Genomic DNA, 24,786 nt, shown 5'->3' on the forward strand with positions numbered 1-24,786 from the left:
AATATTGCCAATGGTGGATAAGACAGTCAGAGAAGCTTCACTGAGAAGGTGAGTTGACACCCAAAGGAAGTGAGTGGGTGAGTGAAGCAGGTATCTGGCAAAGGGAGGGGCAAATACAAAGACTCAGGGCAAGATAAAAGGAGGCTAATGCAGGAGACACAAAGTAAGGGGGCGATGAGGAACAGATCAGAGAGGTAAGGGTAAGTTCATACAGTGTGTCCTATAGATTTTGGCTTTTATTTTTAGAAGATGGGATTCTGATTCACATAAGGGATTTTAGCAAAGAAGTGACACAGCCTGCTTGTATTATAACATGATCAGTCTGGTTTCTGTGCAGATAAAAAACTGAAGGAAATAGGGGTAAGGCAGAGGGACCATCAAGACACCACTGCAATATTCAGGGAGGAAGGATGGTGCACTGGATCCAGGTGGTAGCACTGAATGTGGTTTTCACTGTTGAGGTTCCAGATCTATTTCAAAGGTAGACAACGTATGAGGTCTGTCCAGAAGGCATCCAGCCATGTAATATGAAAAATAGAAACGTTTATTGAAAAAGATAAAAGAAACATTGTAGGTAGGACAATGACACCTCAGTCCCCCTCAAAATAGGTACCTCGGGACCTCGCACAGTTCTCCCAAATGCCATCAGCTGCCTCATTGTATTTTCCTGATTCTTATCAATGGTCTGAAATCTCTTTCCTTTTAAAGGTGATTTTAGTTTTGGGAAAAAAGCCAGAAGTCGCAGGGTGCCAAACCTGGGCTCTATGAGGTCTGAGTAACCTGGGTGATTTGGCGGTTTGCCAAAAACCTCTGCGCAAGACATGATGCATGAGCAGGCACGTTGTCATGATGAAGCCTCCAATCACCAGCTGCCCATAGCTATGGCCTTCTCAATCATCTGAATGATCCTTCAGAAGAATAATCCATCCTTCCTCCCTGAATATTGCAGTGGTGTCTTGATGGTCCCTCTGCCTTACCCCTATTTCCTTCAGTTTTTTATCTGCACAGAAACCAGACTGATCATGTTAAAATACAAGCAGGCTGTGTCACTTCTTTGCTCAGTTTTCTCAGAGGAATACTTAAGCTTAACACAAAATTTGATGTAGATTTGTTGCTCAACTCAAGCATTTTGAATGCAATGGCCACACAGTATACATGCTCTCTCAGTGCCATCTACCACTCCCACTGCCTAATACAGTGAAGTTGTCACTGCTCACACATGCATGTTCCAGTCCACTTTCCTTGCCTGCCAGGTTACATCAATGTCTCACAAACCGTTCTCATTATATTAATAATGGCTGGACTATTTCTGGACAGACCTCATATACTAAGGTAGGATATACCTTCTAAACACTGAATTAAACTCTGGCTTATCTATTCCTCAACAACTATCTATTTTTCTCTTAACCATAAGTTCCTTACTAATTTGTTTATTGAGTTTTATAAGCTGCCTAAATCCTTTGGCATTTGAAACAGATTCTTGGTATATCCAGTACATATAGCACAATATCAGGCATGCAAAAAAACATGATCAGAGCTTGTTGAACGAATCTTCCATTTATGAAAATGCACTTGAAGAATTTAGTCCTGGCTGGCGTGGCTCTGTGGACTGAGTGCCACCCTGTGAACCAAGGGGTCGCCAGTTCGATTCCCAGTCAAGGCACATGCCTGGGTTGTGGGCCTGGTCCCCAGTTGGGGGCACATGAGAGGCAACCACACATTAATGTTTCTCTCCCTCTCTTTCTCCCTCCCTTCCCTTCTCTCTAAAAATAAATAAAATCTTTAAGAATAACAAAAGAATTTAAGTTCCCTCTATTTTGGAACAAAGTTCAATAGACTCAGGAACAATGTTTTGCTTTAACACAGTCAAACTATTCCCAAAGACAATGACAAATTAACATTTTATCTTACTTTGAGTATACATAGTAGTTATGGGTAGTTCATTATTTATAAACTAACAATCTAGAAATAACTGGACAAAAAGTTTCAGAGAACTAAAGATACCCTGTTTTGATTTGATACTTCTGAAATTAACTTCAGCTCACAGAAGTTATGTGAGTACATTAGCTCTCTTAAAATTAAAATGCTTAAGCATCTTATCTCTTAAAGGTCTTCATGATTTGACACCACTTTGTTCTACAATTCTTTTTCAGATCGGACTTGGGATACTTTAACATTCCTTTTCTCCTCACATTACTGAACTTTTCCCCTCTAAAGAATTTACAGAGTGACATCAAGTCAATCACCAGCAAACCAACTGTTAACAGTCTAGAAAGTTTCTCAAATTGATATAATGAATGACAGCATTTGAAAGCACAATAAAGATAATGATCATGCCTAACCTGCCTTTGAGAAGATTATTTGGTCAATATCCCTATATTCTCTCTTCCTAAACTTACAAGATCTACATTACCTCCTTTTTCATAACATGTCCATTCCAAGAAGGCAGAAGTACCAGCAGACCCAATTAGCTGAATACAACTCTTGTTTCCTTCCTTAATGCTGCTCATGTCACTTTTATTTTAATGCATAATTACATAATGTTTTTGTTTTGATCATGTATTTATTCATCTCAATTGTGTTACTGGTCTTCCTTATTTCCTACAGCCTATTCATTCCATGTTATGAATTCTCATAAAGTATTTCTTGATATTGAAGGCATTATGAGAAGACCTAAGTTCAGACAAACAATCCTAAACTAGGTCTCCTGCCATCAGAAAAGAAGTCTCTGGAGAGAAAAATAAATTGCTTATCTTTATGAGGTGAATTAATTTGTCCAGAGTAATACAAATACACAGGAAGTAATTTACTAAATGGTAACTTGCACCCTAAAATAATTAACATCACATGAATGAATGATTTAATCTGATTTTACTCATAGCAAAATAAAATGCAGTAATTCTCACAATCTGCCTGATGCATAAAGGTAAGGGGAGAATTAGATATAAATAAATATCCATTGCTCTAATTCCTAATCTTATGTTTTGTTAGCTGAGCCTGGATTTTATAAAACAGTATGTTTAAGATAGCTTTTAATCCCAAATAACTTGGAACATTATATATTACATCTGTTCTAAAATAAAGCCATTAAAAACAAAACTTCCTTAACTCTGTATGGTGCTATCCAGCAACTGTAGAAGGAAGTCTATAAATTGTCTCTAATCTCTAGGTATTGCCATTCTAAAAGAGACAACTATATGAAGTAAGGGCAAGCAATTGAATACACTAATTTATGAATAGGCAGTTAGCTCTTTATCTCACACAACTATACCTCTGTGTCAAAATATCTAATAAAGCTCTAGAATCTAGAAAGCATCCAAGAATGTTTTCTGAAGGAAAGAAGTGGAGGATTTAGCAGTAAAAAGGCTCTACATAATTAAGGTGGATATCAGGTGATTAGTTTGGGTAACTACCTAAAGAAAAATAGTAGTAGAAAAATAAACCTAAGGCTCTCTGAACATCAGAATGATATGATTAAGGAATAGCCAAACTCCCAGCCAAGACAGAGGCATAGGTAGATACACTTTGCCTCCTCACACAACCAAAAGAAGGAAAATAAATTTAAAAACAAAATATAACCAGAAATGCCAGAAAATCAGACTGTATGGAAGTCTGACAACCAAGGAGTTAAAGAAGAAACATTCATTCTGACTGGCAGGAGAGGTGGAGACAGGCAGCCAGGGTGGAGAGGATGCGTGACAAGGCAGTGGCTATAGGACTAGCAGGGAGAGGCGGTGGCTGGTGGTCCTACATTCACATGTGGATAAATCAGGAGGAACAAGTGGGGAGCAATACAAACCACCCAACCAGGGATCCAGTATGGGGAAATAAAGGCTCAAAACCTCTGGCTGTAAAAACCTGTGGGGTCTCGGCAGTGGAAGAAACTCCCAGCCTTACAGGAGAGTCCACTGGAGAGACCCACAGGGTCCTAGAACGTACACAAAACCACCCACCTGAGAATCAGCACCAAAAGAGCCCAATTTGCTTGTGGGTAGTAGGGAAAGTCACTGAAAGCCAGCAGAGAGCTGAGCAAGCAGCATTGTTCCCTCTCAGTCCTCTCCCCGACATACAGTACCACAACGAAGCCATGTGGGTCACCCCGCCCCGGTGAATACCTAAGGCTCCACCTCTTAGAATGCAACAGGCATGCAAAGACAAAAAAATATGGTCCAAATTAAAGAACAAATCAAAGCTCCAAAAATAGAACTAAGTGATGAAGAGATAGCCAACCTATCAGATGCAGAGTTCAAAACACTGGTAATTAGGATGCTCACAAAAATGGTTGAGTATGGTCGCAAAATAGAGGAAGAAGTGAAGGCTATGAAAAGTGAAATCAAGTAAAATATACAGGGAACCAACAGTGAGGGGAAAAAAACTGGGACTTAAATCAACAATTTGGAGCAGAAGGAAGAAATAAACATTCAACCAGGACAGAATGAAGAAACAAGAATTCAAACAAATGACAAGAAGCTTAGGACCCTCCAGGATAACTTTAAACATTCCAACATCTGAATCATAACGGTGACAGAAGGAGAAGTGGAAGAGCAAAATATTGAAAACTTTTGTGAAATCATAATGAAGGGGAACTTCCCCAATTTGGAGAAGGAAATAGGCTTCCAGGAAGACCAGGAAGCTTCAAGTCCCAAAGAAGTTGGACCCAAGGAAGCACACACCAAGGCACATCATACTTACATTACCCAAGATTAAAGATAATGAGAGAAAAGGAGACAGTTACTACAAAGGAGTTCCCATAAGTCTATCTGTTGGGAATTGCCCTGCCTAGTTTTAGGAGCTGTAACCCCCGTGGCTAAGGCTGAGTGGGAGACCTCTGAACCAGGAGACACTAAGGAGACAAGCTTATCTCCCTGGCAGGAGCGCTGCCTGCTCCTTGCCTGGTCTCCATTGTTTGGTTGGTTAGCCAATGACAGGTAACATTCATCAGAGGAGGATGGACCTCAGCCAGGCACAATCAAGTGGGAAGGCCCTCAGGGAAAGACTCAGGGGACTGTGGGAAAGAGGGGGCAATGGACCCCTGCACCCCAGCTTTGACAAATCCAGAGTCCTCATTCTGCCTGCAAGACATCCAAATCTCCCAGCTGTCTTTGTCTCCTCTGTCCAACTCAAGCCTGTAACAATAACAAGGGGCAGTGCAATCCACACTGGGGACTGCAGAGTTCCCGGGACTATCAGACCTGAAAAAGGAATATGTAAAATCCTGTGAAACCTGCTTTGCTGAGGATGCTCTTAATTAGATTACAAAGGCCCAGGCAGGAAATGTTTTTAGCTCCTCAAGTTCTGTAGTTTTTTAGATAAGACCCCAATTTAGTGTGAGCCCTTTGAACGTTATCTATCTGTTTGATCCCCATTGCTAGACAATGGTTAATAAGCTGTATCTGTGTTCCTACCCAATACTACCTAATAAAAAGCCTACTCAGGCAGCGGCTTGGGGTGCTCTTTCCTTGAGAGAGTAGCCATGCCATCCCTATTCCTCCACAGGACTTGGTAGTCTGTGTGTATTTCTCTCGTATCTTGAGCATTCGCAGTGGCCGTGGATATTGCTGGCCAGTATCTGCCACACTTATCAGCTGATTTCTCAAAAGAAACTGCAGGCCAGAAGGGGCTGAAAAGAAGCACTCATGAAAGGTAAGGACCTACATCCAAGATTACTCTATCTAGCAAAGCTATCACTTAGAATGGAAGGGCAAATAAAGTGCTTCCCAGATAAGGTCAAGTTAAAGGAGTTCATCATCACCAAGCCCTTATTATATGAAATGTTAAAGGGACTTATCTAAGAAAAAGAAGATGATCAAAAATATGAACAGTAAAATGACAACAAACTCACAACCATAAACAACTGAACCTAAAAACAAACTAAGCAAACAAGTAGAACAGGAACAGAATCATAGAAATGGAGATCACATGGACGGTTATCAGTGAGATGGGGGAGGGGGGAGAATGGGGGAAAAGGTACAGGGAATAAGAAGCATAAATGGTAGGTACAAAATAGACAGGGGGAGGTTAAGAACAGTATAGGAAATGGAGAATCCAAAGAACTTATATAGTAGGACCTATGGACATGAACTAAGGGGAGGGAATGTTAGTGGGAGAGGGGGTGCAAGGAGGAAAGGAATAAAGGGGAGAAAAAAAATGGGACAATTGTAATAATATAATCAATGAAATATATATATATATTTTAAATTATTTGAGTTTCTTTTTTTAAGATTTTATTTATTTATTTTTAGAGAGGGAAGGGAGGGAAAGAGAGAGCAAAAGAGAGAGAGAGAGAGAGAGAGAGAGAGAGAGAGAGAGAGAGAGAAACATCAATGTGCGGTTGCTAGGGGTCATGGCCTGCAACCTAGGCATGTGCCCTGACTGGGAATCAAACCTGTGATGCCTGGTTCACAGCCTGCGCTCAATCCACTGAGCTATACCAGCCAGGGCGAAATATATTTTTTAAAAAAGGAATAGCTAAGACTTTAGAGAACTGTACTATAAAAGAAAAGTAGAATTATAATAGATGTGATTTTAATGAGTAATACTATGCATGAGCAGTATTTGAACCTGAAAATCATAAATCTGCAGATAGAATAGGATTTTAATAACTGATTAAAATTTTTAAATTCATTATTCCAATTTAAAGTATTTCCTTGCTATTTTGAATAATATAAATTCCTAAAAAATTCTTTAAAATCCAGTTAAACAGTTCCAACTTGTGAGAATAAAGTTTTTATGCAACAAAAATAAACTGCATCAAACTTTTCCAAGAGACTTGCTCAAAATGTAGCTCATCGTCATTGGTCTCCAGTTTAAAAGTGTACTTTTTTTCTTTATAGTATTATAAATAAGCCTTCTTCACAGTAATGAGCACAAATAGACCATACTTATTCATAGATTATTCATTAATAATCAAGCCATGAATATTTATTGTTTATTCTGGGAAAGCTGCCTACAAGCCATAATGACTGTCAATTCAGCAGTCATGTCAGGGGGCCAACAGCAATCAGGAGGCAAAACTCCAGTACCTCCCACCCCCCAAAAAGGTTCTTTCCCTGTTATTTAAACTCTCCTTTTTTTAATGGGAACAATGGCTATGCTTAAAGGAATGCTACCAAGATTTATGGTTTTACTGGCTGAAAACTACAGTAAAGTATGAAAAACTTAAATTTATGTATGTGTACTTCTGTGATTATTCAAACAGTCCCACAGCAACTAAAATGGCTGAATGAAAATGAAACAGAAATTGCTGGTGAGAAAGTAGATTGGAGCTTTAACCTTGCAAAAGAAGATCTTTATTCATTATGAGTCTAGAATTTAAAATATAGCACTGCTAAGTTTTCTTCTTAAACTTATGTTTCTGCTCATGCCCCAGAATGAGTTGCACAATTTTAAAATATTGATTTAATATTACCTTACATTTTACTCATTATATGAGTATTATAGGTAATACATTGCCAAAGAAGCTGGACTTCAGTCATCCACTATCAATGCTTCCTTTAATGTCTATATTCATTAATTGCCACCCTGTTATTTTATTTTAAAAAATGTAGCAAAGATATATTTTATATTTACCTTTATCTTTCCCATAGCCTGAAGGCAGAAACTATGTTATACATCTCTTTACATGATAAACAATACTCATTAATATGCCTTTACACATAAAGGGTTGAAAACAAACAATAAATCCTAATAGTGGGAAAGAGCTATGAGGGTAATTAAAATATGGGAAAGGTCCTTATAATGTAAAATAATGCTTACTGACACCAACTGTTCTATTTGCTCTCAGTTTGTCTTGGTTTATAATCCATAGTGTATGCTCTCAATACCCACAGTCATCATCAGCTTCAGTTCTTCTTGATCCCATTAGCGTAGAGGAACATTTGCAAACAAAGTATGTGTTTGAGCAAGGGGAAGTAGAAAGAACTAAACCCTCCTCCACTAGATAGCTGTTGTATGTCCAGCAATTTTTAAAAATTCACCAAAATCACACTGCTAAAAAAAAGTCATATTTTTTCTATTATAGATATCCTCTCTTAAGCAAATTTACATAATGAAAAGGAATTTTGTGTACATAGCATATTATAAAATCTTTAGACTGTGACTGACAATAATGTAATGTTTTATTGAAGAATCCCTTCCCCTCGCTCCATCTCTGGCAGAAAAGAAGACAGTGCATCCACGGTTTCAACATGTGCTATAAGCTATTGCCTGCTTGTGTGTATTTTTTACTTTATTGCATAAACTATCAATATTAGCATTTTGAACACATTTTTACTACTTCAAACGCTTATTTCATCTGAATCTAGTGCTATATTTGTTTTATTTTCTGGAATTGCATGTTTATTTTTTATAATGTAAGTTGAGGAGAAACAAGGCTCAATATACAAATTTCTAATTCATAAACCACCATTCAAGTATGTAGCCACTAGGGATGTTTGTACAGAGAGCTGAAGTTCATTTTTAACTTCTAAAAGCAGGATAGAAGATTATTCATTGATCAAATATAACAGATAATTTTCCCAAAGTTTCTACTCTTTCATTATTTAAATTAATGAAATGATAGGGGTAGGCTGTAACATACATTGAGAAAAACCATCATCAAGGTTAAGAGAAAAACATCTGTTTGTATCATAAGAAAAATTACTATGGCATTACTAAATGAATATGCACTGGTGTAAGCTTTCCCATGTTTAACAGGTGACATTTAATAGTAAGGAAACTAAATGCTTAAATAGAAAGGAGCAGAAACACCTGGGCAGGTCTGCAAGTGTGGTCGCCTGTTTAGCATGCAATTGCATTTTCAACATAATTAGTTTAAATGTGCTTCTAAATTTGGGTGATGTATTGCATATGTAATTAAGATTTAATTAAAAATGCTCTATAATAAATTGTTTTCCATTTCTGGCAAATCACATTACAGAGGTAGATTTTGATTTGAAAATAGTTTTTTAAATGTGTTAATCATCTGTGCTGAAAATACAAGAAAAAAAAAGAGCTCTGTTGAAAGTTACTTGGGATTTTAAAAGTAGGAGGTAAAGGGCATATCATTTCCCTTCATATTATCATGAAGATTAACTCAAGAGTATTGTGAAACTTATTCACTTTTATAAGACAAAGCATTCTGAACAGGATGATGCACAAAATGTATTTCTTCTTTATTTCTGTAAAGCACATTGTATGTAATTTCAAACTTTACGATGGAAACTACTACAAAATAAGTACAGTCTGCTGGTGAAATAACCTCAATAAACTTGGTACTAACCTGCTAAATCCTGCAACGGAGATGAAGCCCCTATTGCCAGTCCAAGATAAATTAAGCCACTGGACCAGAGTGCAGCGCGTCTGCAGAAACTCCAGTGAGCTGTCGTTTAGTTTTGCCCAATAAGGTTGCAGATTGAGATGGATGTACTGGAGAGGGTCATAACAATGCTGATTCAGCAGTTTGCAAGTCTGTGCTAATCTACACAGGTCTGGTAGTGTAAGATGATTCAGAATCAGCTGAATGAGCTACATAAAAGAGAGAAACCAAGATCATCAAGATTGAAGCACAGAACAGTGTCATATATTTTATAATGCTCTTTCACATACTAAGAAAAAAATCAACATTCAACCAAATTATCCAAAGAAGAAACCATACCTACTTAAGGCTCTATTACATTTCAAAATTGCTCAAAGTATACTCAGCTCACGTTGACTAAATTTTTTCTAGTGCAGATATATTTTAGTAATCGGTTAAATAATACAATTTTTCATAGATTCAGTATTTACTACCCATTAAACACTGGTGATAGAAAAAGAATTCCCACTTTCAAACTTTTCAGGGTCCAGGGGGGATAGTAAGTACAACGACATGTTTTGATGGAGAGAAGCACAGACTGCTACTAGAACCTAACACAAGACATGGGCCTAACAGCAGGGTGAAAGAGGACTTGTACCAGAAGGCTCAGCTTTAAAGGGTGGGAGGCAAACTAGGTGAAAGGAAAGACAGGTTACAGAAAGCCTCACAGAACAGCTGGGATTTATTCTGAAGCCAATGAGAAGCCTTGAAAGGGTTGAACCTTCAGAGTGACATGCTCTGATTTGTGTTTTAGAAAGATTATTGCAGGGGGTCTTCCTGGAGACAGGGAGGCAAGAAGGGAAACCAGCCAGGGTGCTACCGCAGAATTCCAGAAAGAAAACAGGAGCCAGCTTCAAGAAGCTAGCAGCAATGATGGAGTAGCAGACAGATACCCTCCCCACCCCCACCCCTCAAAAAAAGAGAGAGAGAGAAAGTAAAACGATTGTTTATCTCTAATTAAAAGTTTTCTTGAGCTAGCCCAAAATTTGTTTTTTTTTTCTTCAGGGTGAACAGTTGGGAGGTTCTACACTAATATTCAAAGAACTACTGCTAAGTAACCTATCTGAACCAAGCAACATAAAGAGAGAAAAAAAGATAAAATATTTGCTAAATGGTAAAAATCGTTAGATGAGAAAAAGGATTGAGTTGTTTTTTTTTTCTTAATGCAGCATTATTTATCCAGCTACATTTTCTTTTTGGCAAATATGCCCTTTAACATAAATGTTCTTTTTCAATTTCTTTGACTATGTAAGCCCAGAATGAATTTCACTGTTTTGGGTCAAAATATTACAAAATAAAGAGTGATAACATGATATTTAAAATAAGTTTAAAGAGTATATACAAAACCTTAGCATTGCCGACAAATTATTTATTGAGTATGATAAAACTTAGGGTGTTTTTGCTACTTATTTTTAACATCTGAACTGGGCTTTCCAACAATAAGATTAAGGGTGTGTGTGTTATAAAAATAGAGAAATATAAGAAAACTAAAAATTAGTCTAAAATCTCATCAGATAACATATAAACTGTTGACATGTAAAATATTACACAAAACAATACAAGAAAATTCAGGTAAAACATCAGAAAACCAAACATTGAGAAAGGCAGAAAATAAAAAGTTTCTAACAATTCCTCTCCCCAATGGAGATAATAAGTATGAAATCTATTCTTGGATTTACACTAAAAGAATGATACCATATATACTGTGCTATACCTCATTTTTCTCATTTAATGATATATCCTGTAGATATTTTTATAACTGCACATACAAATCCACCCCATTCCATTTTCTATATGTGACATACTAATTTAACTCATTTCTCTTTAATATCTTTCCTGGGTTTTTTTCCTCATTGCAAATATTACTTCAATATCACTGTGTATATGTATATCTTGATAAACTTTACAAATATACATTAGGGTAAATTTCATGCATGTTAAAGTTTGGTGTAAGCACAGAACTGTCCTTCAGAATGTTTGCATCAATTTACCACAAATAGTGTATAAGAGTAATCATTCACATATCCTAAACAGCAGTGGTATCAATACTTTAACTTTTATCAATCTGAAAAGCCGAAAAAGGAAAAAAAACCATTCGGCACTGTTTGTTGTTGTGTTGTTTTATGTATCAGCTCCTTTTTAAAGAACTACAGAAATTTAACACTTTGACAATGTTCCCTTCTTTCCATTGCTTTTTTCCTGGATTCTCTTCTGTTCCATTTATTTATTCATTATTTCTTCCATATCAATAGCTCCCTGGGTCAGATAAGTTTATAGATACCATAGTTATTTTATGCTAAGTGAAATAAGCCAGTCAGAGAAACACATATGATTTCACTCATATGTGGAATCTAATGAACAAACAGAACTGAGCAAGCAGAACAGAGACAGTCATAGAGAGGAGGATGACAGATGGTGGGTAGGTTGGGAGGGTACAGGGATTTCGCAGAAAGGAAAAAGGACTCATGGACATGGACAACAGTGTGCTGACTGCTGGGAAGAGGGGGGTGTAAGGGGACTAAATGGTCATGGAAAAAAATACAATAAAGATTAAATTTTAAAAAATTAATAAAAATTAAAAAATTAAAAATTCTATTACCCAATAAATAATAAAAACTTACCACTTGACATATTTAAATGTGTTTTTCCCCCTTGAAATAGTTTACATTACATTTAAATAATCTGGGTAATTTTTTGTAAGAAAAAAAGTTTCTCTTTTTACTGTGAGATCATTCAGTGTTTTTGCAGCCTTAATTCTTTATGTGTGATACTCTGCTTTCATCATGGCTAATGTCCTTCAGAGCTACTGGTTCTATCTCCGGGATTTTTCTACATGACTTTATTGTACTGAGTAAACCCCTTTGTGTATTTTGGAACCTTTCCCTCTTGGCTCCTTCCCTTCAGCATATAAACATGCTTAAATCTCTTCCAACCTGTATCACAAATGGAAACTTTCCCACTCTGCTGCATCTTCCACCACCCACTCACTTGTCTTTTCTCCCTTTAAAAGGTTAAGTCAGAAGAGATATATCTATAATAACTTCATACACTCCCTCATTTTGACATGCCCTTTTTTGAGTGTGACGCAAAGGGGTGGAGTGTCAGTCAGTATGCCAGTATTATTCATTATTGGTAGACAGTCTTACCCATGTTACAGCCCATAATTATATTATCAGAATTATTTTTCTGCTTATAGTCAGAGATTAAGCCCTTTTTTGTCTCTGCTTCTTCCTCACTCCTCAATGCCTTAACCAAATATGGTAAGGTTTTCTCATCTCTCATCCTATGGTCACAGTTCCTCTGAACTGATAATGGTCAAGGATTATCAAAGATCTCTCAAAGGCCAAAACCAATGGGCACTGTAACTTACTCTCTGCAGCAATGTGTCTGACTACATCCTTTTAATGCTTTCTATACTTTAGCTTCCTACCACTTTGCTTTTAAAACTGTCTCATATTTATCCTAAGTGCCTTTTATAACTTGTTTTCCTCTTTGAGATTCTTAGATGTTAGTATTCCCAAGATTCTATTTTTGGTCCTTTATTCACACTTCAAGGTTTCAATGGTCAATTTCATCTACCACCATGTCCCTCCCCTCTCTCGAGTAGACTCTCTCAAATGTAAAAATCAGACCTTCCTCTGAGTTTCAAACTCAGACAGCAACTGCCTACTGTCCTCAATCAGACAAGTCTGCTTTGATGAATCACAGGCACCTCAAAGTCAATGTGCCCTTCCCAGCTTTACCCACTGTTTTATGATAATGGCATGTCTGTCCACTGAGTCATTTCAACCAGAAATTTAAAGTCCCTCTGATGTTTCACCTCCACATTCACAAGTTACCTTTGATTTCTACCTTCTGCATCTCTGGAGTACCTTCCCCACTCATCTGCTTTCCAAAACTTCCAATACCCAGGGCTTCATCATTTCTTGTTCAAATTACTGCAGCAGCTTCCTAACTGGTTTCGCTGCCTCCCACCAGATCTTCTGGTCTATTCTTCATTTACCAACAGAGTAATCTATAACAGAGATCTTTTTTTTTCCTTTTTTTAAATAAATGAAATAAAACCTTCAGTGTTTCCCTACATACAAAAAAGTTTACATGATGCCAAACACCTGGGCAGTTATTTTAATTGTGGGCCAAAGCACGTGCAAAAATGCCTGCACATTATAGATAGATAATTCCTGGAATGCTAGCTATTATTCCCCCCCACCCCTTCTTTCCACTCAAAAAAAGCCTGGGAAGAGTACAAAAGAACACAAGAGAGTGTGAAATTACAACAGATATAATTCTGGGTTGCTCTAATTTCTTAAACAAAAGTGAATTATTCATCATATCTGAAGGATGTATGACTCTCCCAACTGACTTTACTGTGTACTGGAGAAACACACCACCCTGAGGACATTGGCTGAAGGGATAAAATGCAAACCTCTTGGTAAAACCCACAGAGCCCTCTGTGACACAGCAGAGTAGGCTATGCACTGCCATGGCTAAGATGTCCCAGTCATTGTCACCTCTGCAAAAAGAGTCCTGTGGAGTTCTGCATGGAGGCAGCCCTGAGCCTGCATCCAATTTCATCTCTTACAGCTTCTGCTATCAATCTGTTCCAGACATACTGAAATGCTGCAGTTCCTAAACAGGTCACACAGTTTCACTTCTTACCTTTGTACACTCTTTTCCCTCTCCTTGAACTTCCTCTCAGTTGCTCATTTAAATGCTATGCATCAAGCATTTTGTCAGGTCTGGACAAAACTTAAACTGTTTAAAATACATTTGCATGAATTTAAATTTCTGTTTTGTAGTTTTAGGAAATGGGTAAGAATCAAAGAAGTAATTTAGCTTCCTCCAGATGAAGTACTCTCTCCTGGAAGCCCTAGGGAACAACTGTCACTACCTCATGCTCCTCTCCTTCCCCACTCAACTCTTCCTTCATCTTTCCTCCCTCCTCCTCCTAAGGACCAGAGGGTCTTGTCTTATCTGTGAAGCTTCCCTTCCATAACATAAAACTTGCCCTAGAAAGCCTGGGATGGATCCTAGTTCCATGGCTTATTGACTGAATTATCTTGGATCCTTTAATTGGATCCTTGGATCCTTTAATAAAGTTGCCACCTCTTTATGTGGTGACTTTAGCTACTTTGCAGGATGTACCATAGCATTTTAACAGTAAAATGTTGTAGAGGCGTTATAGTTACTGATAAGCATTGGAGAGGCTATCTTATTGTCCCATGCAAGTTAAGCTACTTGTGTTTTATTACAATGAAAATTGAAATACCCACCAATTTGAAAGGAATATAGTCTGAATTGGTTAAAATCTGAGATTGTAAATTTTTCTTTAATGTTTTTGAATATATTATTTTTTGAAGATTTCATTTATTTATTTTTAGACAGAGGGGAAGGGAGAGAGAAAGAAAGGGAGAAAAACACTGGTATGCCCCTAAGAGGGGACCCAGCCCACAACCCAGGCACATACCCTGACTGGGAATCCAACTGGCGACTTTCCAGTTCACAGGCCAGCACTCAATCTTCTGAGTCACAACAGCCAGGGCAATTATACTATTTTTAACCACGCAAAGCAGTTCTCAGCAGGGAACAGAAATGCCAGACCCCACCCCACCCCCAGAAGGTGTGATACTGGCATGTGATACCTGGGGGCCAGGGATGCCAAATATACAGCAGAAACACCCCTACAGAGACACACAAAGGTACTCTGTGCCTGCCTAGACCAAAAGTTGAGCTAGTTAAAAGAGTAGGAATAGAGTTGGCATAGAAAAATAAATGACACTTGGAGAAACTGAACTATTAAATAGAACAAGCATTCCTCTTGTAATGTTATTAATCCTCTTATTTTTAAGAGCAAATCATCCTTAACTAGCATAAAGTTAAGCACATATTGCTCATATTTACCTTGTATAATTATGAACTAAAGTAGAATATAATTTGTTGTTTTATGTATTTCAGTTATTGTTAATCAGTGACATAAACACATATTACTTAATAGTTTATCCAAAATTATTAAAGTCAATCCAAAACCAAAGTGGTGAAACCACTCAACGTAATTTTATCTAGTTTTTCCAAAACCAAGATATATAATACATCACGTTATGTACACCTTACCAATACTTCTACTTGTTTGATATCTAGCAAAACAAATATCAACACCTAAACTTTCAAAAATTAGTGTTATATCCAATATTGCTACTGAATGTATTTGACTTACCTCATAAGGTAGTTTGTCAAAATATCCATTATTTGGCCCTGCCCTGAGGGCAGTGCTAAGCTTTTTGTTAAGATTGTCCATTCCACAACCATCCTTTTCTTCGTAGTCATCTTCTTCTAGATCATTCATGTCAATAACTGAAGTCTTGAGAGAAAGCACTGGCTTGTCCTTCGTACCATGTAACACAACTGCATCTAATTCAGTGTAATAATCCAGAAGAGAACTATTTACTTCCAGCCGTATAAGATTTGTGGGAAAATTTATGTGCTTAATACAAGGTTTAAACTGGCGAGCCTGGGAAGCATTCACCTTCGTAGGTCTCTCTGACCAAAGAATCTCCCATCTGCTAAAGAAAGAAACTTCCCTATAATACAGTTTAGAATGAGTTTTACTGTTACCTTAAGGCTATGGCCCATGCCCAATATTTTACAGTGTGAAGCAAAGACATTAAATAAGGTGAAGAGAACCAAACACAAATATTGTTTCCAGGACATGAAAAAAAACCAAAAAACTTAAGAACTTAATGCCATAGACCTTATTACAATACTTAAATATTTTTACTGAATTACTTTTACAACTCCCAAGAAAGTCCTTTTTGGCAGATTTCACATTAAAAACTGGAATAGGTAGTTAGAGGTATATGAAGGACAATATTCAGTTTTATCTAAAAAAAAAAAGCAAACCCAAACTAAGACTAAAGCACACAGGATAAAGCTCCGCTGTACACACGTCTTCAACCAACTGAAAACTACACTGATCATCTTGCCTACAAAGGTTTCCTTTTCCAGCTTTTCTGTTTCTGTTACTAATGTCAAACAAAATAAAAGTTTTGTTATCTTTTATTTTTTTAATCCACTCATTGTTTTTTCAAAACTTTCATGAAATTGTCTCATATATGCCCATCTTTTAAATTTCCATTATTGTCATCTTTTAGTCGTCCTTGTGCCCTCAGTACCTAACAAATAATGAACACAAACAAGTGAATAACATTTTCTCCAATTCCTCCAAAATGAACTCCTCCTTTGCAGTCAAATTAAATATTACTTTCCAGAAAATAAACTTATTTCCACCTTTGTGTCTCTGTTCATGTTGTCTCCCCGGAGACAACATGAGGTTGAAATACCCAACCTACAGATTATCCTATTCTTCAAGGCCCAATTCATACTCCATCTCTTCATATATCTTCTTATAAAACAACTTTCCATTTTTAAGATTCCTCATAAGACAGCATCATTAGATATATATAAGATTTTCACATATGTATCATAAATATTTCTCTATATTATTTCTTAATATACCAATGAAAATTAGAGAAACAGAACAAAATGCTCCAATAAACCCCTTTCCTCTATTTCTAATTTAGCTACTTTAAGTAGAACTTTTTAAAAAAAGATTTTATGTCAAAGACTAAGAATATTTTTAAGTCTCTCAGGATATACAAACTACTTTGCCAATAGTATATAAAAATGACTACTGAAACAATTATTTATTTTTAAAAGTAATCTCTAATATCATAGTGAGCCCTATCTCCAAATTACCTAATTTATAATTCACTGATTACTAATAACACTTAAAATGTTTATGTACTTATTAATTATATGATGATTTTCTCCTCCAATATAGTTCATTTCCTTGGCCCAATTACCTATTACAATCTAAATAAAAACTGATTATGGCAAATGTTTATAAATCTGAAATGGACAAAAGAATGTGAAATCGAAGGGAGAAATCTGAGCCCAAACTACAGAAGTCATCCACATACAGGTGTCCTGATGGTCTTTAGGCCAAGATGGGAGCAAGAAGGGCACACAGCACCAATCTCAGAAGAATGGAGACAGGAAGTATGGTAATTTCCACCTTCAGGAATAAAGGCATAAGGCAGAAGCCCAATGGGGATTTTAGTAAACATATCACTAATCATTAACAGCAGGAACTTTTGCAGTTTCTAAAATCTTTATAATCATCCCTACATTTGCTAGTGTCATTGATTCCCTACTGAAAATTAGGAATAAAACCGATCGAACATAGCAGCCTGTAAATATTTGTATTCGAAGACAATATGAAAGTAGAAATACAGATTGATCCCACTCTAAAGCCAATCTTGGGAGGCAGGGGAAAAATTCTAAGGAATAGAGCAGGTTGTGGTAGGTTTAAAAAGGAAAGGAAAGCTTGATGAGGCATCTTCCTCTTCCTGTGATGAAGTAGAAAAGCAACGGTCAGATGCCAGTTGAGACCTAAAAAGTGCTCCTAAAGCTTACCCGCAAAAATCTTGAGGGTTCTAACAACGGAATTGATTTGAACACTCCAATGTAAATCTATGGAGTTAAACAGAACTAAGCATAGAGGTACATGGGAACAGTAGTATTAAACATTTAAAACCATGTTGGTGGGAAAATGAATTCCTAATTCTGGACAGTATAATTCCAAGAATCATGAGGTAAATGGTGAAATGCATGAGAAAAATTCAAACTTTGGTTTTACTCATCCTTTTCTTGCTACTGCAAAATGACATCAGATGATGTTGGAGAAATGACTCATGTAGAAAAACAAGGACCACTCAGGACTGAAATAACTGCCTATGCTGGTTCACAGGACTTGTGGACTAAACTGGCCTATTTTTCAGCTTCAGTGAGTTTTTATGAGGCTTAACAGAAACACTGAAAATGTAACATAGAAATCACCTCTGCCAGGTCCTCCACAATAAATACATACAGGAGCGTGTACTTCATTTATAGCCTGATTTGCAGTATAATGTAAATTACATTGTAAAATCATAAATACAAGCTTAAAGAAAAGCACTGATTAGTGCAGAAATACACTATTTTAATAATGTATTAATCAAAATAGTCACAGGGATGTAAAGTACAGCATAGAGAATATAGTTAACAATATTATAACTATGTATGATGCCAGGTGGGTATTAGAAATATCAGGGGAAAACTTTGTAAAGTATCCAACTGTTGAACCACTATGCCATGCATCTGAAACTAATACAAAATAACTGAGTGTAAACTGTAGTTGAAAAATAAAATTTAAATAAAAAGTAATGCATTAGCCCCCTCTATCTACCTTGCAGAACAGACAAGGTTAAAATGATGCTTTATTTTTTATTTTTTTTAATATTTAAAAAATTGATTTGGGGGTATCTGAATTAAAGTGAATTTTTGTTTAAAATTCCATGATAAAACTAGAATATATTATTTCAAAGTTAGAAAGAGAAAGGTACCTATTTTAGCAAATAAGAATATGACAATAAATTTTTATTCTGGAAAATGAATGCCAGAATCTTAAAAACTAGTGAGAACAAGCAAGCGAGTGTAACAAATGTGCATATGTGCACACACAGATACGCACATACACTTTTCTATGAAAAAGCACCAACTTTTTAAATCATCTAGACCCAGGGCAGTGTTGATGTGGGATTAAATTGCTTGAAGCCATGGCCTTTGTAGTCTGTACATTTATGTTCTATGTATGCTTACACATTGTATTGTCTACTGGACAAATCTGCCAAATGCTAATATTCTATGTAAGTATTTTAAATCTACAGTATCACACATGCAAAATTCAGCTTGGAATCACTTTCAGGCTCTGCTTCAGTCTGCATTCAGAGTGCTTAATTCTGGGATGATGACCAACAGGACTTACTCCAACAGCACACTTATTTCTCCTTGTGTTGGTTGCACTAAATGCCTACTGTGTGTCCAACTGCTGGAAACAAAGCAACAAGTCACTCTGTGCAACTGCTGACCCGTTGTTACCCCAGTGAGAAGGTCTAGGGCTCACTGAAAGCAGCAGGTAGATGAGAGAGAAGAGATGTTAATCAATAGAAACCCAAGAAAGCAAGTTTTCTAATGTATTCAGGTTGGAAGCCAGCCATAAATGCAGAAAGCTTCTGTATAGCCAACATTTCTCCTGGTTAGTAAGCATATCTAGTAGACAGCACAAAGAAAGTTCTCTTACCAACACTTCTATTTCACCACGTGAAAATAAAGAGAACAGGAAAGCAACAATAATAAAGGAAAAGTATTCTGATGGGTGTACCTACTCACTTCCCTGCCTCCCAGCCCATCTCTATTTGGAACTAACAAACTGGCATCTGCTTTAACAAAAATCAACCAGTAAAGGGTCTGGTCAATTCTGATTTAAATGGCCAAATCATGCTTTCTGGCCCACAAAGTCAAGGGGACCAAACCATGACCAATTCATGCAATTATTGCTTAATCAGGCAACTCCTTTGGGCAAAAAATTCTCTCTATAACAGCTACTTTCTTTTCTCCTTGCTTTCTTACCATCAGTATCATATGGTTAAAATGCCTTTAACACTCCAAAAAAAAAAAAAACCACCCAGAAGAGATCCATACCACTGAATTTTAGCCCTAAATAACTTTATTCTAGTTTCTTTAATATGACCTAAACTTGTCATTTCCTTCCTCCTCTGTGATCTCTTTTCCCCTGTGTAACTCCGTGCTAGCCTACTTTCTGCCTCTTCCCCAAGTGCCCATAAAGATCTTATCTTCAGGACCAGGACACTTGATACTACCTTTCTTAATTTTCCTTTAATAGGGTACTAGGCAAGAAGTCAGAAGACTTTGAGATCTTATAGAACTACCTATAACTTTTCTACTTCATTCCTTGAAAAAAGAAATGCAACTGGATGAAATGGGGAAGGGTTCCTTTAAATTCTGAATGTTCTGGACTACAAGTCCATTTTCTGCAAATAAATTCCTGAGCCACTCCAATACACACTCTCATTTACTAACTCCTAAGGCAGGCATAAAACCGTGTGCTCAATTAAATGGGCAATATAGTCCAGTGCTTCCCAAACAATAGTGTGCTATGAAGATTTCCATGGGTAAATGTAAAAATTAAGGAATATATTAATATATACATAAAAGCATGCACATATACATATGTAAAATTACCAAACTGTTTTTTTGAGATTATGATCATGCTACTTTCTTAATATAAACTGAGGTTTTAATATGAGATGACAGTGACAAATGAGTTGGTATTTCATTTGTTTGCCATTTTAATGTATTTAGCAAATAATCTGACAACCCTGTATCAGTTCTCTAAGTTTTATTATCATTACTATTATGTTCACTGATTTATCATAGCTGACTTTTCCTACCTGTGGTCCAGGTAAGTTCTTTGGGCCAATCCTTCAGATCTGCCTGCTTCACTAAGGGCTTCCACCTGCAGCCTTATTCAGAGAACTACCTCTTCATCCAGAGTGTGGCATGTGCCTGAAAGATTCCCATTCCATAGCCCATAGCCAAGACAGACAGGTGCAGGACAGTACCAGCCCATCTCTCTACCTCCAGGCAGACTGGGACCGCACACATAAAACTGTACTCTTGCGTGACTTCTTCCCTTCCTCAAAGCACTTTCCCCACTCTCATACAGGTGTCTCCAAGAGCATTTCCGTAACAAATCATTTATAATGAACAGTCTTCTCAAGGTCTGCTTCTGGGAAACTGGATCCAAGGGCTCTATGGAATCCCAAAGTCTGGAAACTACTCCTCTAGATCTGAAGAATAGCACTCCCATGCTAGTAGACCTTCAAAAGTTTGTTTTCTACACTCTTGGACTTTCACTTCTTCAAACACCAAGATCTCAGTTCATGATTTCATGAGTTCATGATTTCATTTTTGCATGGGCTGCTCTCTCTCTACCTTTCCTATTCAAACTAAAGCCTCCCTCAACCCTCGGGTCTCCAAGTCACTTCCTCAAGGAAAAACTTTGCTGAGCCCCATAAATTAGGTTCTTCCTTCCACCAACACACATTCCCCCTATAATCTCATAGTCCTCTTCCAGACTGGCCTGTACACTCAAAGAACACAAACCATGTTTGCCTGACTCTCTGTTTTGTTCCCAACACAAACTGGCAGAACAATCAATGTTTCTGAATGTCCAAAGAAATTCACCAAAATGTTAACAGTTACTGAATCTGGGCAGAAGAATTGTGAAGGGTTTTTTATTCGCCTGTATATTTTCTTTTTTTTTTTGGTATTTCCTAAAAAGCTTTTTAAAACAATGAAATATCTATTCATTCCATAATCAGTAAAATTTTAAAAGGTCCTTTTTTACTCTGCATTAATAAATGTTGGTTAGATTTTTTCCTAAAGTATAATGGTGTTTTCTGTATAATAAGGCTAAAAATCAGCTAAGCATATTAGAGATCACTGTAAGTAAGCTGTCACTTTAGTCACAATCATGCACTAGAGCTCCCGGCTAAGAAGCCAAGAGCACAACTTCCATTCAAAGTCAGTTATGCACACATTAAGTTTTAAATTAGACGAAAGACACGACATGATTCAAAGCTTTCGCCCCAATTTGTTCAGCATTTAAAGAAGAAACTAGATAACTTTGTAGGAAAGAAGCAAAGAATGACAGAGTTCAATAAATCAATTCTCATATCAGAAAGGATCCTGCCCAAGGTACTTTTTTCCTCAGGAAAAAAAAAATCTGTGTATCAAAAGATGCTGGTTTCCCATGTTTAAAATCATTTGATTCTCTAATAATATTGTTCACAATGAATTGTCAAGGTGGTTCTGAAAAGAACAAATAAAGATTATACCAGCAGTTTCCAGCTTGAATTAAGTTCTGTATTTGCTTCCTGGTAGGCTGGTAGGTGTTCCTTAGAGTGGAGGGAACTGGACCTCAAAGAAGCAGTATGTCAGGTGGCAGCCGACCCCTGCCCCACTACTCCTCCACTGGCAGCTGGGGTCCTACAGGTTAACAGGTGCCAACTAACTGCTCTGGAGCCAGAACAAACTCGTAAGGGCAGGGGTTTTTGTCCATTTTGTTCATTGTTCACTGTTGTATCACCAATACCATACTTAGCAGATGGTAGACACACAAATATTTAATGACTAGATTAATGGTGTAATAAATATCTAAAAAGTGATAATATCAATAAATAATAGAAAATCAGCAAATAATATGATCAGATAGCTGAAGGGGGAAGGAAATATCAATGGCTCTTAAACATGTAAAGATATTCAACCTCAGAGAAAATAAAATTTAACTTAAAATTAGCATGACATAACATTTATTTATCAAATTGACAAAAATATTAAAATCTATTAACACACTCTATAGGTGGAGCTTTGGCAAAACATGTGTGCACAATAATTACTATTAGAAATATATATAGGTGGAGCCTCTTTGGAGGGAGAGTTGACACTCTATTAAAATTACAAATGCACAGACCCTTGGCCCATAAATCCTGAGAATTTATTGCGTATATGTGCACATGTGAAGTGACTCATAACAAGGCTACTGTTTTAATGTTTATAACAGCAAAAGTATGGAAGCAACTAAGTACTCATCAATAGAAGCATGGTTAATAAGTTGGGGTACATATACACTGTGCATTACTTGTAAATGTAGAAAAGAAATAAGTGTTCTTTGTACTTAATGAAAAGATCCAATACATACTACTAAATGAAACGAATAAAGTATAGAACAACGTGAATATTGTGCTTATATCTGTGTATAAAGAATACAAGAATATATCTGTATTTGCTTGTATTTGTATAAATAAACTCTAGAGAAATACAAAGGAAGGGGATAAAAGTGGGTTGTTTTATTTTTTGGGGAGGAAGTGGTGGGTACTAGGCACATGGAGAACAGGGTACATGCAAGACTGCATTACATACCTTTTAGGTTACTGAAACATGAATATAATAGTCAAATAACTATATATTTTTAAAGATTTATTTATTTAATTTTAGATAGGGGAAGGGAGAGAAAGAGGGAGAGAAACATCAATGTGTGGTTGCCTCTTAGATGCCCCCCACTGGAGACCTGGCCCACAACCCAGGCATGTGCCCTGACTGCAAATCGAACCAGCAACCCTTTGGTTTGCAGGCTGGTGCTCAATCCACAGAGCCACACCAGTCAGGGCCACATAACTATATTTTAAAAAACCATCAGGCTGAACTACTAAAACAAGAGAGAGTGAGAGGGAGGGGCACTGGCAAGCAAATTAATGAGGTTTTAGGGAAAATGCATGAATTACTTAAAGCATATTTATTTAAATGAATATGCCTGATATAAAAAACATTCACCTAACATTAAAGCTAATCCCCTAAGGACGTCCTAAAACTACTTAAAAGCAATAACCTGATGCCTATTTGAAAATGTTAGAAATCATATTTCCTCCTAACTTCTCAGATTTGCCCATGTCCCAATTAGTTCAAATCATTCTTTTTGTTTATAGTAAATAATGGGACACACAAATTTCACAATCTATGAATATTATAGTGTGAGGTGCTATAGGTATGAAGAATGTATTAAATCTTTGTATGTGTGATCTTTTTTCCCTATCACAAAAACTAAGAAAAAATTTAAAAATCAAATTTGTATAATTTAAGAGAATGCTTCTAATTTAAAAAAAAAAAAGGTCCTGCAATATTAAAACAACCAAAACCTTTCAGGCATATTACATGATCATTAAAAACTGAGTCTTACCTTACTTCAGCTAGTGGACTTGGGGCATAGGGATTTGCAGAACAAGCTAGAATTCTAATAACTGCTCCAGGATGATAGGTTTCCAGAACGTGAACAGCTGTAGGATACACCTGTTGTTCAAAAGTAAGTTCCACATAGTCTTGGCTCTGAAAATTAGGCGGTGTCCTCTTGAATGGCAAGGAAGCACTAGGACACTGGTCCCACCATGTTCCATAAGTTCGAAACACAGCTGTCTGAGTGAAGTCACCAGAACTTGGAAATACATTAGGTACACCTGCCAAATTCCACATGGTATAGGACATACTATTCTCACTTCCATAATGGGAACTAAAATCCACTACTTCTTTGGCATACTGCACCACCTCTGCGTTCAGAGGGGAAGTCCGGCTGTTCGATTCTATAGTTCTATGGCTGTTCATCACTTCTCCTCTTGTAGCTGTCCTGGCTCGGCGCCGGAGGCATAGATAATAAAACATGGTCAGAACTGTTAACATAGGGAACACTGGTGACATCTAGATGTGAATTATGAAGCTTCAAAAGGTCAGGTGTCCTCCGTAAGATGCATGAACTCTTTGAAGGATGTTCTAAAAAATTGAATGACTCGATAAAGTAAAATAACTTAAGTAAGCAGAAAAATGCATGAAAATAAGGTAATAAACAGGCTTTTTGCCCAATGTAATTTCTTAGAATGAAACAAAAAACACTGTAATGTGAATCTTTGGTATAATCTCTATATTTAAGAAATCTAAAATACTGA

At 36.8% G+C, this 24,786-nt stretch overlaps 1 protein-coding gene across 5 annotated transcripts in view; it reads right to left on the reverse strand.

Moving 5' to 3' along the window:
- The window catches only part of FBXL4 (F-box and leucine rich repeat protein 4), a 68,243-nt gene that overhangs the window by 30,885 nt on the left and 12,572 nt on the right, over positions 1 to 24,786 (reverse strand). For 3 of the 5 annotated variants that reach the window (XM_028508966.2, XM_036024508.1, XM_036024507.1), the window contains exons 3-5: positions 24,030 to 24,613; positions 15,549 to 15,894; positions 9,260 to 9,504 (exon numbers count right to left, since the gene is read on the reverse strand). In XM_028508966.2, coding sequence (XP_028364767.1) covers positions 9,260 to 9,504; positions 15,549 to 15,894; positions 24,030 to 24,541 — 1,103 coding nt within the window. In that variant the 5' untranslated portion in view covers positions 24,542 to 24,613. The remainder of the gene's footprint in view (positions 1 to 9,259; positions 9,505 to 15,548; positions 15,895 to 24,029; positions 24,614 to 24,786) is intronic. The other 2 variants (XM_028508968.2, XM_028508967.2) reach the window with 1 other exon arrangement.

The sequence above is a fragment of the Phyllostomus discolor genome, chromosome 4, assembly GCF_004126475.2.
Source record: "Phyllostomus discolor isolate MPI-MPIP mPhyDis1 chromosome 4, mPhyDis1.pri.v3, whole genome shotgun sequence".
NCBI lineage: Eukaryota > Metazoa > Chordata > Mammalia > Chiroptera > Phyllostomidae > Phyllostomus > Phyllostomus discolor.